The sequence below is a fragment of the Neofelis nebulosa genome, chromosome X (assembly GCF_028018385.1).
Source record: "Neofelis nebulosa isolate mNeoNeb1 chromosome X, mNeoNeb1.pri, whole genome shotgun sequence".
In the NCBI taxonomy this organism is placed as follows: domain Eukaryota; kingdom Metazoa; phylum Chordata; class Mammalia; order Carnivora; family Felidae; genus Neofelis; species Neofelis nebulosa.
This window is the reverse complement of record NC_080800.1, coordinates 42030689-42048522: the sequence shown is the minus strand read 5'-3', so window position 1 is coordinate 42048522 and position 17834 is coordinate 42030689. Positions and strand designations below refer to the sequence as shown.

Below are 17834 nucleotides of genomic sequence, written 5' to 3'. Positions count from 1 at the left end.
CCTGGTCCGGCCCCTATTCTAGGTTGAGTCCAGCTTCCGCCAATCAATGCAGAGCCAGGTTCTGCCCGTTTATAACTGGCTGCTGCTCGACGCTACCCTCGTAGGCATTTAGTTTCCACCACTCAACGTCCCTTTGCGTGCCTGGCGGCTGTCCAGCCCTCCTATCTCTGTCCCCTTCTAAACTCGTCTTTTCTAGCCAATCACTATAGAGTTACCGTGCCCACCTACGCACAGCCCTGGCCCGACCCCCTTCCAGGCGGCTGCTACGCCCACTTCCATACAAGTCCAGCTTCCGCTGAGCAGCGTGGAGTGCAGCACCGCCCCGTTGGTGTTTTGGCAGCTGTCTAGGAGTCCCTCATCCACCAATTAGCAGAAAGCAGGGTCCATCGGCCCCTATCCTCGGAGGCTGTCTTCCATATAGGCCAATCAATGTGAGGCAGGCGCCCCCAGGATCTTGTCAATCGCCCACGGCTGTCAGTCTTGAGCCAATTAGCGTGAAGCACCGGAGAGGCCCGGCACGCCCCCTCGGAACCCAGGCGGCCATCTGCGTTCCATCAATTCCCCTTGGGCCAATCACGGCGTAGCTCTGTGGGGCAGGGCCCGCCTCCCCAGCCTTGGAAGCCGCGCGGTCGATCCTCGGTGTTCTGTCCAATCAACGAGCGGCAGAATGCTCGGCCCCTCCTCAGTAGTCCCACGTGAGCGGTGAGGAAACGCAGGGGCGGCTTCTAGCTGCTGCCGCCGCCGCCGCCGCCACCGCCACCACCGCCACCACCGCCGCCGCCTCGGAGCCCGGGCCTGGGGGGCGGTGGGGCTGCGCATGGAGCCCCCGCCCCCCGGAGCTGCCAACACTGCCACTGCGCTACACACAGGTGAGCCCGGGGCCTGGAGGGTGGAGGGCCAGTCCGTGACCCCACGTATCCTTCCCGCCCCCGCGCGAGGGATGTGGCTTGGCCCGTGGCCTGCCTGTGTTCGACTGCCCACCGCCACCTCCACGGCTGGTGGACCTGCCTGTGGTATTGTCCCCTCCCTTCGCCCCTTGTAGTGGAGCTGACCGTGGCCTGACCCCCCCTTCCTGTTTGATAATGGATCGGTCTGCGTGCTTATATTTCTCCCCACCCCACCTTACAGTGGACTCGCCCACGGTCTTGCCCCCACCCCCACTTAGAGGGGAGCAGTCTCTGGTATTGTCCGACTCCTTGACAGTAGGTGCACCTGAGTGTTCTTATTTCGCCTGTCCTCAACTTTCAAGGACCCCGTCTGTGGCCTTGTTTGTTCCACCACTCCTGTTCCTTGTAGTGAATCAATCCGTGGCGTTGTGCACCCCCACCCCCTTTAACAGTGAGTTAATCTGTGAAGTTGTATTCCTGCCTCCTCCAGTCCCCCAGCGCATCAGTCCATGGCTCTCTCACACATCTTTTTTTTAGTGTGGATCAGTCTAAAGGCTTGTATTCACATCCCCCTAGTTATCAGCCCATTGCCCTGTCCTCCTTTTTTTGTAGACTGTAGCTCCGGTCCTTGGGCTTCTCCCTTCCTTTTAATAGTGGGTCAGTTTAGTGCTTTTTATCGCCCCATTTTCAGTAGCCCAGTCCATGGCCTCGTTCCCTTCTTTTAATCAGTCTGTGTGATGGCTTTTCTCCTCTACTGTTGTGCAGTCTGTGTGCCTTTCTGCTTCCCTTGCCCCCAGTAAATTAGATGAGCCTTTGCACTCCCCCCACCCCCACCTTTGCAGTGGATCTGTTCATTGGCCTTCCTGTCACCCATGTGCTTGCATTCAGGCACACACCCCCATACCCTCCCCTGAGTCCAGAGCTTTGTAATCCCTCCCGCAGGAGGTGCTTTTATCTTCTCCCTTTCCTTGTGGTGGATCAGTCCGTGGCCTTCTCCCCCACCCCTACCATCCTTCTTTCTTAATATTGGATCACCCTGTGTGCCTGTTGAACCCAGGTGTTTTTCACTCTAGAACACACCCCCTCATATACATCATTAACCACTAAGACATTCGGTCTCATTCCAATAAATGGATACGTTAAAGATAGTGATAATGCCATTAGTAGCCAACATTTATTGAGCACCTACTAGGGACCTGGCAAGGGGCTGTATATTAATGAGCTCATTTAATCCTCACCATCACCCTATGAGACAGGTAGTGAGGAAAGTTCGGCATAAGGGTTCAATACCTTATTCAGAGGTAAGTCCCCAGTTAGGTGACCCCTCAACACAAAATAATTTTTGAGGCTCCCCTCTCTCACCTCACCCCATCTCATGTGAGACCCCTCTCCTTAAAAACCGAATGACTTCTCATCTCCAAGCTTTTGTTTTTGCTGTTCCCCCTGCCTGCAGAGCTGCCTCCATTCCACACCTTGTGTCAGCACCCATCCACCCCCAATCCCAGCAGCTCTGTGACCTGAGTGATTTAACCACTTCCTCCCTGCACCCGATTCCTTATTTGTAAAACGGAGAAATCAGAGCTAGACTCCCCTCCAGTGTAAAGAATGCCCGGGAGTCAATAAAACAAGTAACCTGTCTGGCCTCACCTCCTGCACCTTGTCCTCTCAGCTCTGTTCCAGCCACAGTGAGCTCCTCACTCATCCTCAAACACATCAGATGTGATCCAGCCTCAGGGCCTTTGTGTTCGTTATATTTCCTGCCTGGAACACTGTAGCCCTGATCTCGCCATGATTCCTTTCAGAGCTCTGTTCAAATGTCAGCCCATCCCTGACCATCTGAACCTGCATACTTAGCAGAACTCAAGTCCCTTCTCTGCTTTATTGATCCTTTTGCCCCTTATCACTATCAGATACACTGTGCACTTTACCAGTTGATTGTGTTTATTGTCTCTCCCCATTAGAACGGGAGTCCCATAAGGGCTTACAATTTTTGTCTGCTTATTTACTGCTGGGTAAATATACCTAGTATATAGTAGATGCTCAATAAGAATGTGTTGCATGAATGAATGTGAAAAATATAATTTCAGACGAATCAGGGTGGCGGGGAGGAAGATAGAGATGATGAGGGCATATGAGAGCTCGTTAAGAAGCTAGTTGGGATTGTTCATTCAGCAAACACTTAGCACCTACTGGGTACCAGGCACTCTTCTAGGTGCTGGGGATACGGGAGGGAACAGAACAGGCAGAAATTCCTGCCCTTGTGGAGCAGACGCTTGCTAAAAGTGGGTGAGATGGACTATATAAATAAAACAGTAAGTAAAATTAGATCTAGTATGTTAGACAAGCACCAAGGGGGAAAAATGAAGTAGGGAAGACAAGGATAGAGTATGGGGGTGGTTGAAATCTTAGGCACCGGGCAGGCCTCATTTAGAAGGTGACTCTTGAATTAAGGCCTGAAGGAGGTCAGGGAGGGAGCCATAATGTCCAGGGGAAGAGTGTACCAGGCAGAAGGAACAGCCGGTGCAAAGGCCCTGAGGTCAGATTGTGCCTAGAGGGTTCAAGAAACATGAAGGAGGAGGCACCTGGGTGGCTCAGTTAAGCGTCCGACTCTGGCTCAGGTCATGATCTCACAGTTCATGGGTTTGAGTCCCGCATCCTGACAGCTCAGAGCCTTGAGCTTGCTTCAGATTCTGTGTCTCCCTCTCTCTCTGCCCCTCCCCTGCTTGCACTCTTGTCTCTCTCTCAAAAATAAATAAACATTAAAAAAAAAAAAAGGAAGAAAGAAACCTGAAGGAGGATGGGGCACCTGGGTAGCTCAGTCGGTAAAGCATCGAACCCAGTTCGTGAGATCGAGCCCCACATCGGCCTTGCACTGACCACACGGAGCCTGCTTGGGATTCTCTGTCTCCCCACCCCCACTCGCGCTCTCTCAAAAATAAACATTAAAAACAGAAGAAACACGCAGGAGGCCAGTGTGGCTGGAGGAGAGTGGAGGGAGAAGGCAGGAGGCAAGGTCAGAGTGGTGATAAGAGCCAGATGGTATAGGCCATGGTGATATATAAGGCGGGGGGGTGGGGGGGAGGAGAACTGGAGAGGGGTGGCTGTGTATCTTAGCTTGATACACAAGCTAAGAGCTAACATTTGTTGGGTGTCTCCCACATGCCAGAGATAGTTTTCTAAGTCCTTTACATATATTGCCATTTAATCCTCACAAAAGCCTTTGAGAATAGTATCTTTTGAGGATATTTTACAGTTGCAGAAACAGACCCAGAGAGGTTAAGTAACTTGCTCAAGGTCACACAGCTAGAACAGGGCAGAGGAGTATGAGACCGAAGACCCAGAGAGAACAGATTTGCGAGAGCAGACAGGTTGTTCGTCACATTGGCTCACACAGAGGAAGAATTTTAATTCTGCCTGGGAGATACTGGAACTTGATGATAGTAGAATAAAGGGTTTATCAGGTGTGAGAAGAGGGAAGGGCACATTCATATCCTCAGAGGTGGGACCTGGATGAACTCACGGTGCCCGTGATGTAGTGTGCCAAACTTGTGGCCACCTTAGAGTCTGTGTACAGCAGTCTGTGTACAAAGACCCTTCCCACAGAGGTCAGCATGGCTTGCTCCCTCCCCCCCTTCAGGAGGGGACCCTCCCTGCTCACCCTGTGTAAAAATACCATCCCTGTCACCCTCTAGGGTCTTCCCCTTCTGTCTCTTGTCAAAGAGAACTGGTGTTGTAAAGTGCTGGGATCACTGCCTGGAGCCAAACTGCCTGGGTTTGAACCCCAGCTCTGCCAGCTTCCGGCTGTGTGATTTGGGTCAAGCCGGCAAACTCCACCTCTATTTCCTCATCTGGAAAATGGGAGGATCGTGATAATGCCCACCCCACAGTGTTGCTTTGATGATTGAGTCAAGTGATTTAAATGATATGCGGCACACAGCCAGCGCTGTAGGACTATTTTTAAAATCAATATTATTATTCATAGCATACATATAGGTGTCTAAAAGGCCTCTGAGACGATCTCCAAAATTGACCTCCCAGTCTCGCCTCAAAACCTGCTCTCCTGCAGCGCTCCCATCTCAGTTGGTCCTAGCTCCATCGTTCCAGGCGATCAGGCCACAAACCTAGAATCACCCTTGATGATGCCTCTTTCACCCACCCCCATCCTTTTTGTCAGCAAATCCTGTTCACTCGGTTTTCACATTTTGTCCAGAACTCAGCCACCCCTCCCCAGTTCCACTGCCACCGCCACCATCTCTCACTTGGACTATTGCAGTAGCCTCTCCTATCCCTACAGTTGGTCTCTTCACAACAGCCAGAAGGATCCTGTTAAAATCCAAGTCCCAGCCTCTTACGCCTCTGTTCACAGCCCTCTTGTGGCTCTCCTCTCACTCAGTCCTTGCAGGGCCCGAAAAAGCCTCACTCAGTCTGGCCCCCTTAGCCCCTCTGTTCTCACCTCCTACCACTTTTTGTGCCCTTACTCCCTCCTCTCTGACCTTGCCAGACTCCTTTCTCTTCCTCTGACCTGCCCAGCACTGCTCCAGCCTCAGGGTCGTTCACCCTGGCTGTGTCCCCGTGTCCTCTGCCTGGATCGACCTGCTCCCGGGGTCATCACAAACCTGACTCTCTCGTCTCATTCAGGCCTTTGCTCGAATGTCAGCTGCTCAGTGCCTACCCTCCCCTGGCTACCCTTTCAAAAATAACAACTCCTTTCCCTGCTTCATTTTCTTCCCATAGCTCTTCTCACCATCTGACATATTTTTGTACTCATTTATCTTGTTTCTTATCTGTCTTCCCCACTACAGTGTGAATTCCACTAGAGCAGGGATTTTTGTCTGTTCACTGCCATATCCCCAGCACCTGGTGCTCAATAAATGCTTGCTAGGGACGCCTGGGTGGCTCAGTTGGTTAAGAGTCCGACTTTGACTCAGGTCATGATGTCATGGTTCGTGAGTTCGAGCCCCGCATGAGGCTGTCAGTGCAGCACCTGCTTCAGATCCTCTGTGCCCCTCCCCCACTCGTTCTCTCCCTCTCAAAAATAAACATTTAAAAAAAATTTTTTTTTTTTTGGGGCGCCTGGGTGGCGCAGTCGGTTAAGCGTCCGACTTCAGCCAGGTCACGATCTCGCGGTCTGTGAGTTCGAGCCCCGCGTCAGGCTCTGGGCTGATGGCTCGGAGCCTGGAGCCTGTTTCCGATTCTGTGTCTCCCTCTCTCTCTGCCCCTCCCCCGTTCATGCTCTGTCTCTCTCTGTCCCAAAAGTAAATTAAAAAAAAAAAAAAAAGTTGAAAAAAAAAATTTTTTTTTTTAAATTTTTTTTAAATAAATGCTTGTTAAATGAACGAGGTGAAGAGAAGTAAACACATTTGAGGTAGGCAAATTACTAGGACTCTCATTAGGGGTCAAGTGGGAAATACGATAAAGAAAATAGAAAACCCTGTGTGCTGTTGAGGCTTGAAGCAAACTGTCGGATTTCACTTTAATTGGTAGGTTGGATTTCACCTTAATTGATAGGTTCTAGCACGAATGAAAGAGGAACTGGTAAAATTGCCTGTCTCCACCACCAGGAGTCACACTGAATTCTTTGTGCCTCTGCAACAGGCAGGTCTTTGAAATAAACCCAGTGAAGCCTCTGATGACAGGACTCTCAAATGTGGACACTTCATGGCTCTGTGACTTGTATAATAGCCTAAAATCATGTCCGCCAAATGAGCTTCAAAACAGCTCAGACCTGAGAGGCTCATACTGTATATTTCATTACAGATTAAAGAATCAAGCTATAAATAATAGAGGAAGGTTCTTTGAAACCTGGTTTGGAAGGTCTTCTGAACCCAACAATCCCAGCCAGTGAACAGGTGATTGATGAAAGCTCATTCCTTGAGAATAAATAGGAAGCTCCATGTTTATTTCCAGTTCACCCTCAGCAGAGGGCAGTTCTGGGGTGGTGGGCAGGGGTGGTCCTGTTCTCCACAGGATGTGCTGAAGAAGCAGTGTGGGGGCAGTTTAGCCTAAGGGTTTAAAGGCTTAGACAACTGGAATCTGACTGCGTGGGTCCGAATCCTGGCTGTGCCACTTAGGCTCTGTGGCCTGTACACGTCACTTGGACATTTTGTGCCTCAGCTTCCTCCCCTGTAAATTAGTGATAATAAAGAGCACCTACTTTCCAGAGTTGTGATGAAAGATAAATGAGTCAGTACCTATAAAAATAGCAGTACAGGTCTACATGCCCTTATCCAAAACCCTTGGGGGCCAGATGTGTTTCAGAATTGCACATTTTTCAGATTTTAGAAAGGCAACAAGGTGCACATACAAGATGTTACATAACACCGCTGTAGCAAAATGTACGAACAGTCACACTGAGTGAGGATCAATAAAGACCAGAGAGGGCCCTGTTCACTTCAAATCTGGTTTTGCCACCCAAAGGCTTATAAAGTTTTCTGTTGTTAGAGCTTTTTGGATTTTGGAATAGTAGGTAAGGAATCAGGAACACATTAGGAACTAATAGCTATTAAAAGCTTATTGTACTCCAGGCACATTATATTTAATCTGTACAGTAACTCTGTGAACTCGGTATTATTATTATCCCTATTTCACAGATGGGAAAATTGAGGCACAAGGAGGTTAAAGAATATGCCCAGGGCCACACCGCTAATGAGTAGCGGAACCAGGATTCTGATCCTGGCAATCTGGCTCTTGAACCTGAGCAGTTGTCTATTAGGCCATATTGCCTGATTGGAACAATGTCAGCCAAGTGTTATGAACCTAATAAACGTTGGCTATTGCTGTTCTCAAGAAGGAGAACATACAGGGACAGTAACAGGCCCAAGGAATGTGTAGTAGAGAGACAGGAGAGGGCAGACATTGAGTTTCAGGAAGCCTTCAGAAAGGCAAGGCTCCTGTGGCTGGGACTCGAATGATGGGAGAGACTTGTAGGCAGAAGGGAGCCCCACACAGAGTGAACAGCTTTTACGAGGGGCTAGTGGAAGGAACCTCCTGGAAAACTTGATGTTTGATGTGGTGGAGGATACAAATGAAAACGTTCAGGTGAAGGGCATTATACTAGTTTTCCACCCTGGCTATAACAAACTATCACAAACCCAGCTGCTTAAAACAATGTACGTTATTATGTCGGCACTCCAGAGGTCAGAAGTCCAGGCCAAAACCCAGGTGTGGGCATGGCTGCATTCCTTTCTGGAGGCTCCAGGGGACCATCTGGTTCCTGCTCACTCAGGTTGCTGGCAGAATTCAGTTCCTTGAGGTTGTAGGGTTAAGGGCTCTTGTTTCCTTACAGTGGTAGCCTAACGCTATGTCACAACACCTACATCATTCACCGCGCTTCATCTCATTGTGTAAGTATTCTGTCATCTCACATCATCACAAGAAGGGTGAGTTCAGAACAATAAGATATTGAGAAGAGAGAGCACAGTCCCATAACTTTTATTATATAGTATATTGCCATAATTGTTCTATTTTATTATCAGTTATTTTTGTTAATCTCCTAGTGTGCCCGATTTATAAATTAAACTTTATCCTGTGTGTATATGTATAGGAAACAAACATAGTATATATAGGGTTTGGTGCTGTCCACAGTTTCAGGCATCCACTGGGGGTCTTGAAACGTATCCCCTGCAGAGAAGAGGGAATTCCTATAACCTTAAGTTCATCTGCAAAGTTCCTTTTGCCGTGTAACATAATATACTCCTAGGTTCCAGAGAGTAGGAGGTAGACATTTTTTTCCCTTTTTTTTGTTTTAAAGTTTATTTTATTCATTTTTGAAAGAGAGAGAGAGAGAGAACAAGCAGGGAAGGAGCAGAGAGGGAAAGAGAATCCCAAGTAGGCTTTGCGCTGTCAGCATAGAATGCGACGCGGGGCTCCAACTCACGAACCATGAGATTGTGACCTGAGCCGAGATCAAGAGTCGGACCCTTAACCGACTGAGCCCCCCAGGCATCCCAGCATGTGGACACTTTTTGAGAGGGGCATTATTTTGCCTACCACAGTCTGCCCTCTGGCCCCCAAAGATTCACATTTGCTCCACATGCAAAATTCATTCACACCATCCTCGTGTCCCCCAAAGTCTCCTACCATTATGAGGGGTCATCCAAAGCCAGGCCGAGGAGCTTAGAATTTAGTCTGAGGGGGTTTAGGGAATGATGGTGGGCTTCGGGGACAGCGGTGGAGCCAAGATGGCGAGAAAAGAAATCCTCCTCCTGCTGACCTTTGCCTCCTTCTGCGTTCACAGCCTCTCAGCTCTGAGCCGTCTGCCCTCCAGGTACCCCTGGGATGGCGTGAGCACTCCCCCAGCGATGGACCCCTCTGTGACGCTGTGGCAGTTTCTGCTGCAGCTGCTGAGAGAACAAGGCAACGGCCACATCATCTCCTGGACCTCCCGGGATGGCGGTGAGTTCAAGCTGGTGGATGCCGAGGAGGTGGCCCGGCTGTGGGGGCTGCGTAAGAACAAGACCAACATGAATTACGACAAGCTCAGCCGGGCCCTGCGGTACTACTACGACAAGGTAAGGCCTCGGAGGCCAGGACCTGGAACTGCCGACATTTGCGTCAATCATTTCATTTTTTTGCCTTACTTGTCGGAGCTGTAACTTTGAAAACAAAATTTACTATTTCCTACCCCGTTCTCTGATACTCTCACGCTGGTGTTGGGCACCCCAAACATTTAGCTCAGGTATTTCCTTTGGGCTACCACTTTGGCTGAAACCTTCACAGCAGTGTTAATACTGACCCCTACCCCACCACCCCCCACACAACATTTCGTTTTCTTGTCTTACAGCTAAAAATGTTTGAAAACACTATTAAAAATGACTCTTCCTCATCCTGTCTTCTGGAACTGGACCAGTCCTGGGCTTCCTCAGTTATTTCATAATCCGCTCTTATTCCACAATATTCTTATTCCTAGCATCAAAATCTCCATGACAGTATTATACCAACCTTTCTGTACCTCATCCTCTGGGATACTGAACATTTTTATCGATTCTTCTCTCATTCCTTTAGCTGAACCTCCAAAACAACATGTATAATGCCAGCTGCACACCCCATTCTCTTGCATTCCCAGAGCAACACTGGTCCACCCCAGTGTTTATTATTTTATCATCTATTCCTATAGCTAAAATTTTACCTTTTCCTTACCCTTTCAGACTCCCACACTGGTGCTGTGTTTCCCCTCCCCCACAATTTACCAGTTTTTTCATTTTCTTCTTTATCTGAAACTTCCAAAACAATATTAATGAATACCCCTCTTCATTCCTTTTCTGAGAAACACAGACCCACCCTGTGACATACCTGACCAGGATGAAGAGGTCTCTAAGGTGCCCGAGTGCCCCCCACATGCCTCTTGTCCCCCAGGACAGCCCTGGACCTATGCTGCCCACCCTTAATTATTTATAGCATTTATTCCATTTTTCATATTTTATTCCTTTAGCTGAAACCTCCAAAACAATATTAATGAGGCCACCACAACATCCCTGAGATCCTCCCGACCTACCCTGAAATATCTCAGACGTGGTCTGTGATCTACCCAGCCAGCCTTGAGATTCCCCCCAATATTTACACCAGTATTTTAATGCTCTTATCTACTTGCTGTCAGTCACTCCATTTTCTGACGGCCTTAGCTTTAAAGTCTACCACAGTATTAAGAATGGGGCTCCTCAGTTACAGCTCAGTCAAGAAATAAACTGTGAGGGGCACCTGGGTGGCTCAGTCGGTTAAGCGTCCAATTTTGGCTTAGGTCATCATCTCGAGGTTCATGAGTCCAAGCCCCACGTCAGGCTCTGTGCTGACAGCTCAGAGCCTGGAGCCTGCTTCAGATTCTGTGTCTCCGAGCTCTTTCTCTGCCCCTTCCCTGCTAGCGCTCGCTTGCTCGCTCTCTCTCACTCAAATAAACATTTTTAAAAAAGAAATAAACTGTGACAAGCAAAAAAAAAAAAAAAGCCCAAAACAAAAAGAGTGAGGCTCCTCAGCCTTTTCTCCCTAGTGACGTTGCCCTGTTGTACTTCTGTATCAATAGCTTTACATAATTCTCCATATCAGCAATTCCTCACCACATTCTTCTATATTAATTTAGTCTCTTCCAATATTTACATCAGTTACTTCGTTTTCCTGCCTTACTGCATCAGCTACACTCCCAACACTGTCTTGGCAGCCACCCCCGCAAGGCCTGGCCCTTTTAGCCCCCCAGACACCCCTGGTTCCTGGAGCCTGCTCCTGCACCGACTCCCCTAGGTGGGCCCCTTGTGGAAAGGTGCCTCAGGGTGTGGGTGTATGTCTCTGAGTTGGGGGCGGGCGCGGGGTGCAGATGGATGGCGATGAGAAGTGACAGGGAGACTCGGAGGACGATTGATGGGAAGGAGACCCGGAGGGGAGACAGGGGAAGGGGGAGAACGGCAGTAGACTAAAGGAAGAGTTGTGGAAGGGAGAGGAGAGAGAGGGGAGAAACTGGGGAGAATACAGAGAAGGAAATCATGATGGGGAAGAGAGGTAGAAACTGAAGGAGAAGGGAGGAGCCCCCAAATCGGGAAAGACGCGGGTGAAAGATAGGCTGGGAGGGGGGACCCATGCAGGGGCAGACACAGAGGTGGGATGGCATATATGTAAAAAGACAGGAGAGGGGCAAGAAAGACCCTGGGAGATGCACCCCTCCACCCTCCATCCGTACCCCCCCCAACTCTGGCCCTCTCCTCTAAGGCCCTCTATCCTGTCTCCTCCCTTCCCAGAACATCATCCGCAAAGTGAGCGGCCAGAAGTTCGTCTACAAGTTTGTGTCCTACCCCGAGGTCGCGAGGTGCTCCACTGAGGACTGCCCGCCCCAGCCTGAGGTGTCGATCACCTCCACTGTGGCAAATGTGGCCCCCACCGCTGTACACACTGTCCCCGGGGACACAGCCTCTGGGAAACCAGGCACACCCAAGGGTGCAGGCATGGCAGGCCCGGGTGGCTTGGCGCGCAGCAGCCGGAACGAGTACATGCGCTCAGGCCTCTATTCCACCTTCACCATCCAGTCCCTGCAGCCACAGCCACAGCCGCCCCCTCATTCTCGGCCTGCCTCAGTGCTCTCCAACACCGCCCCTGCAGGAGCTGCAGTGCCCCCTTCTGGGAGCAGGAGCACCAGTCCAAGCCCCCTGGAGGCCTGCCTGGAGGCTGAGGAGGCTGGCCTGCCTCTGCAGGTAAGAACTGGAATATAGAAATTCAGTAAGAGGGAGGATATACAGTTCCCAAGTGAGGAGGCGGGCTGGTGGGAGAAGGAGCATAAACATCCTACTTAGATATGGTGGAAGGAGGGACACAGAAGTTCCCTGGGAGAAGGGGTTGGGGAGGAGAGCTATGCAAGTATGAAGCTACACAAGGTGCCCGAATTTATTTGCTTAACGCATAGACTCTCTCACCTTAGCGTTCATCAGAATCACCTGGAGGGCTTTTTAAACTCGATTGCTGGGGCCCACTCCCCAGAGTTTCTGGTTCTGTGGATCTGGGGTTGAGCTCGAGAATTTGTATTTTTAACTAGTTTCCAGGTGAGGCACATGCTGCTAATCCATAAAGCAAATTTTTGAGAACCACTGCTTTCATGAATGGGGGCAGTGTCCCCGGGAAGCCCACCCTGAGGGGCAGCCCTGTCCCTGGAGAGACGCTGCCCCAGAAGAAGCCCCACATCCTTGGCAAAGCCCCACGTCTTGTCGATGTACCTGCCTTGATGTGCGATCATGCCCCCTGCTACAAAGTCCTGCTTTCCAAGAGAAGTCTTTGGCTTCGCTAGCCCAGCAATCCTTATGCACCCCCTCTGCCCGCCCGCCCTCCTCTCTCAGGTCATCCTGACCCCACCCGAGGCCCAGAACCCTAAATCAGAAGAGATGAATGTGGATCCCGGGTTGGGCAGGCCACTGCCCCCCGAAGTGAAAGTGGACGGGCCCAAGGAAGAGGTGGAAGCCACTGTCGGTGGGGAGGCGGGGTTTGTGCAGGAAGCCACTAAGGCCGGGCCGGAAGTTCCTCCTGCGGAGGGTGGGCCGGCCCGGTTGCCCGCGGTCGTCATGGAGACAACAGCGCAGGTCGGCGGTCTCGCGGCTTCCACTGCTTCCAACACGGAGATCGCCCAGCCCCAGAAGGGCCGGAAGCCCCGGGACCTGGAGCTTCCACTCAGCCCGAGCCTGCTGGGTGGGCCAGGACCCGAGCGGACTCCAGGATCGGGAACTGGCTCCGGGCTGCAGGCGCCGGGGCCAGCGCTGACCCCGTCCCTGCTACCTACGCACACATTGGTGAGTGCCTGTGCAGGGGTGGGGCGAGCGAGGGAGGAGCTAGACTGCGAGAGCCAGTGTGGTTTCTCTGAATGAGCGGGAGGGTGGGGCCTTCGAGCCGGATTGGCTGCACTGAGACCCCCAGGCTGGAGGGACGGGGCTTGATTAACGCAAGGCCCACTAGTCTCCAGTGCCTTGGGTTGGGCTGTCCGAATGAAGGGCTGGTGTGGGGAGTTTTGTGGGCAGGGATCGAGAGGCTTTGTGCGGGAACTGTTTGGTGGGTTGGGGCATGGGTTGAGGAACCTGCGTGGGGCTTTTTGGTCTGGGATTTCCTTAGCGGGTTTCCTGTGAGGTATATGGTTGAGTGGGATGTAAGAGTTGGAGGTTGATCGTAAGCTGATGGGTTGGTGACTTAGGAGGTTGAAAACGGCATGTGGATGGGGTCTTGTAGGTGGTCTTGCCCAGAGAAGCTGGAGGTGGGCTCTCAGGAGTTGGAAGGGGTGGTCTGTATAACATTGGAGAGGTGTCCTGGGCTTGACCTTAGTAGTTAGGGTGTAAGCCTGTGCAGTTTGGGAAGATAATCTCAGAAGTCCGAGTGGGAAATCTGGTGGGGCTGGAGCCAAGTTCCTTCCATTTTCCCACACCTGCCCTGTGTTCACTTGAGTTCCACCCACCCCTTCCCCCACAGACCCCGGTGCTGCTGACGCCAAGCTCGCTGCCCCCCAGCATTCACTTCTGGAGCACCCTGAGTCCCATTGCACCCCGTAGCCCAGCCAAGCTCTCCTTCCAGGTAGGACCCCCTTTCCCCATCTCGGAGAGGGTGAGAGACCCTGGCATGGCCCCCATCCCTGACCTTTCCCTATTTCTGTCCCCAGTTTCCGTCCAGTGGCAGCGCCCAGGTGCACATCCCTTCCATCAGCGTGGATGGCCTCTCAACCCCCGTGGTGCTCTCCCCAGGGCCCCAGAAGCCATGACTACCATCACCACCGCCACCACTCCCTTCTGGGGTCACTCCATCCATGGCCCTGAACTTCTCTCCAGCCAGCCGTCTCAAGGAGAAACATAGTTCAGCTGACAGACTTGTGTTCTAGTCGTGGTAGGGTAGGGATTCTTAGGAAGGATCACTCAATAACCCTTCCACAGGAAACACAACAACTTCTCTCTTCTTGGTCAGTTCCCCAGTGGCCGCCCTTATACGTCTCCTACTGCAATGGTGGGGGCGGTTTATTTATTTATTTTTTGAAGGCCACTGGGAGGAGTCTGGCCCAACCCTTTTAGGGGGGTGGTGAGGACATCTCCCCCATCTCCACATTTTTCCCCTAAGATGAGATAATCGGGGTCTGGCTTGAGAAGGACCTTTTCTTTATTTATTTCTCAGCCGGCCCTTGGGAAGCTGAGGGAGCCCTGTCTCCATTTGGGGGTGTGGGTAGAAGAGGTAGCTTATTGTAGTTTATTATTCCTGGCCATACCCAAGGGTCCAGGAAGAATTTGTGCCGTTTAACGGTTTGGGAGTCTTGGCCGAGGAAGTCTCACACCCTTGAAATAGGATTTTCCACCTCCCCAGCCTCTCAGATACCATCTTTTTGGCCAGGGAGAAATGCTCCTTTTGTTCTTCTCCCCCTGAGAAGCCATTCCTGTGTCTGCCAAACTCCTGGGGTCCTGCCTGTTACCTCCCAATGGAGGGTTTTTTTGGGGGGAGTGGTCCCCGTCTGGGGGGCCCCTCCAGCCAGTACTCCAGGTCTCCTTGTCCCCCACCCCTTGCCATTTTGATAGTATAATCTATTTTTAAACAGGGCTTTTCAATAGGGGAGAGGGGAGCATCTCTTCCTATATCTGAGATGGGGTGGGTGGGAAGGAAGGGATTTGGGGGGGAATCTTCCTGCCACCCCCAAGTGTTTATTTTTGATACCAAACCTGTATTTTCAGCTCCCTCCCTCCCAGCCCCCCAATTTCCTGCGGGCGGGTACAAAGGACCCTTTAAGTGTCCCTGGAGTTGGGAGGGAGGAATGGGGGGCATAAAGCCTATCCTATCTTAATTCCAGGCTGGAGAGGAGGGTGGGTTCAAAAGACTCCTGGGCTCACCTCCTGTAAGCACCGGTCCAGCCCGGGCCTGGGGACCTGGGGGTTGGTGATTTGGGGGACGGTGCTACACCTGTCTCCACCGTTTGTTTTACTTCCCCAAAAAAATGGATCTTTTTTTTTTTTTTTTCTAAGAGTCCCAGAGAATGGGGAATTGTTCCTGTAAATATATATTTTTAAAGGTGATGTTGGAGTCTGCTAGCCGTTTTTCCCTGAAGCCATTGGGACTGACTGTGACAGGCAGGAGTTTGTATGAAGGGCGGTGAGGGTGTGAAATTGACTACGAGAGGTAGCATGGCGGTGTGTGTGAGAGAGACTGCAGATCGGTGACCACATGTGTGAAGAAGAGAGCAGTGTGGAGAGCTGTGATCGTGCATGCATGCGTGTGAAACCGTGTATGAGAGAGTGGTGGCTGTAATCACAAGCGACATCGTGTCTATGTGAGAAGTTATGGCTGTGTGGCAGAAAATCACTGTGGGACGGAATGACTGATTAAGGTACTGTGCAAGAGACCGGAGGTGTGTGTGAAGTCCTGTTTAGGCAAAGGTAGCGGGGGCCACACCCCTGACACTGACAGGCTGATGATGGTGAGCGAGACAGACCAAGTGACCAAAATGATGTGTGAGCCTGTACGGGCACGAAGGTGCAGTGGAGATGGTCAGAGACACTTCACTGTAAATAAGCAGATGACCGGGAGATGGTTTGTGTGTGAAACTTCACGCAAGGCTGTGGTAGCAACGGAAGCCATGGCAGCCTTGTGGGGAAAGTCGATGGTACGAGGAGAAAATGGCTGTGAGGCCAAATGGGTGCCTGAGACATGAGATCCAGGAACGCGTGATTGTGTGTGTCGACACTGTTCGTGTGAGACTAGCAAAGACTGAGCACCTGAGAAAAGATGGCTCTGGCCAGGGAAGCGTGAGGCTGCAAAGTGTGCATGTGCATGTGTACGTTTGCTTTGTGTGCGCGCGCGCGCGCGTGTGTGTGTGTGTGTGTGTGTATACCTGAGACGAGTGGAAGATTGATTACAGTTTCTACTCCAGTCTAGCCCAGAGGCTCAGGGGGGACTGTGACAGCAGGAGAGAAAATGATGGCGAGGCCGAGTGACTGAAACAGTACGAGAGACCACATAAGTGTTTGTGAGTGAGAGCCGAGAAGGTACACGGCACTGTGTGAGAGAGAATCAACAGCCCAGCAGTGTGTGAGCGAGTCTGTGAAACATCTCATGTGGGACTTTAATCAGAGGGATTCTTTAAAATATTTTTTAAGTGTATTTATTTAGAGAAAGAGAACAAACTGGGGAGGGGCAGAGAGAGAAGGGGACAGAGGATCTGAAGTGGGCTCTGCACTGACAGCAGAGAGCCCAGTGTGGGGCTCGAACTCACAAACCGTGAGACCACGGCCTCAGCCGAAGTCGGACACTTAAGCCACTGAGCCACCCAGGTGCCCCTAGTTAGAGGTTTTAATGTGTGTGAAAATCAGAAAATGAGGCCCTGGGAGGCCATGGGATTGGTATGTGGGAGAAGCGGGCAAGGCTGTAGCTGTGTTCAAGTGTCCCTGCTAAGGAAAGATGGTGTGAAGGACCAAGGCCATGAGAGACCGTGTGTGTGTGTGTGTGAGTGACACTGAGAGCCTCATAGCAGTTGAGAATTGGTGACTACAGATGGCAGAGGCTGACTGAAGAAACATGACCGTGACAGTGAACAGGTGACTGAGACAGCATCTGAGATACAGATGGTGTGAGTGTATGTGAACCTCCTTGCAAGAGACTGTTAAAGGCTGTAAATCAGGACTGGGTATATTGAACGCCGCTGGAGAAGAAACGTGACACGAGGTGACTGACACAGTGTCTGAGATACCGTATGACTGCATGCGTGTGCACCTTAGCTACCATCGGCGACTGTGGCTGTGTGAGATGGATGGGGGCTTGGGTGAGAAGAGGTAGGAGAGATGGCGATTTCGTCTGTGTGCGAGAAAGTTCATGAAAGACCAGCAGGGGCTATAAATCAGTGACTATTCTGATATGTGACTAAGTGGTAGAAACATCTAAAGGCGTGACTGCATTGTGTGCATGTGAAAAACCGGTAAGAGGACATGGTGGTGGTACTGGCCAAATGAGGGAGGCTGTAAGACGTGTGTGTGTGTGTGTGTGTGTGTGTGAGAGAGAGAGAGAGAGAGAGAGAGAGAGTGTAGCTGTTTGTAGGAGACCAGGAATCCATGACAGAGAAAATGACTCCCTGAGTGTGTGAAGGTAAGTCTGAGAGGCTGTGAGACCAAATATGTAAATGAGCCCTGCTCCTAAGACACTCTAGTAGAGACTAGAGATCCAGAACTGTGTGTAACTGTGTTTAAAAAAAAAAAAAGGTGAGAGAAAATGACCAAGGCCAAATGAGACTGTATGAGAGACCACGGAGCAAATATGCCAGGCCTGGGAGAAAGTCACTTCCTCTACGGGTCCTGTCTCTTCTGTCCCCTGCGCTGGCTTCTCCCAGTTCTCCAAAACTTGAAACGCTGGAGTTCCCGGGGTTTTACCTGGCACAAGGTGAGGTCTCCTGGAAGTCTGCTCCAGTGCCGGCCCTTGAGACTCTACTTATCCCCTCAGCGGCGATGCCCACATTTTTACCACCAGCCCAGACTC

At 51.1% G+C, this 17834-nt stretch overlaps 1 protein-coding gene across 2 annotated transcripts; it reads left to right on the top strand.

The window, feature by feature from the left end:
• The first annotated feature begins 696 nt into the window (after positions 1-696).
• Positions 697-15385, top strand: ELK1 (ETS transcription factor ELK1). Of its 2 annotated transcripts, XM_058714862.1 has the most exons (7): positions 697-869; positions 8173-8230; positions 9124-9397; positions 11609-12058; positions 12695-13141; positions 13809-13910; positions 13996-15385. In XM_058714862.1, exons 3-7 carry the CDS (start codon positions 9188-9190, stop codon positions 14092-14094), a joined length of 1308 nt encoding a protein of 435 aa, XP_058570845.1. In that variant the 5' UTR covers positions 697-869; positions 8173-8230; positions 9124-9187; the 3' UTR covers positions 14095-15385. The 2 variants fall into 2 exon arrangements, with proteins under 2 accessions (XP_058570845.1, XP_058570844.1); XM_058714861.1 differs by lacking the exon at positions 8173-8230.
• Positions 15386-17834: the final 2449 nt, after the last annotated feature.

What these genes read in the sequence shown, in the direction of transcription:
- ELK1 (XM_058714861.1), top strand. Translation starts at nt 9,188, where the DNA reads ATGGACCCCTCTGTGACGCTGTGGCAGTTTCTGCTGCAGCTGCTGAGA. An exon ending in TGCGGTACTACTACGACAAG is followed by an intron (nt 9,398 to 11,608) that starts GTAAGGCCTCGG and finishes CTCCCTTCCCAG; the next exon opens with AACATCATCCGCAAAGTGAG. An exon ending in AGGCTGGCCTGCCTCTGCAG is followed by an intron (nt 12,059 to 12,694) that starts GTAAGAACTGGA and finishes CTCCTCTCTCAG; the next exon opens with GTCATCCTGACCCCACCCGA.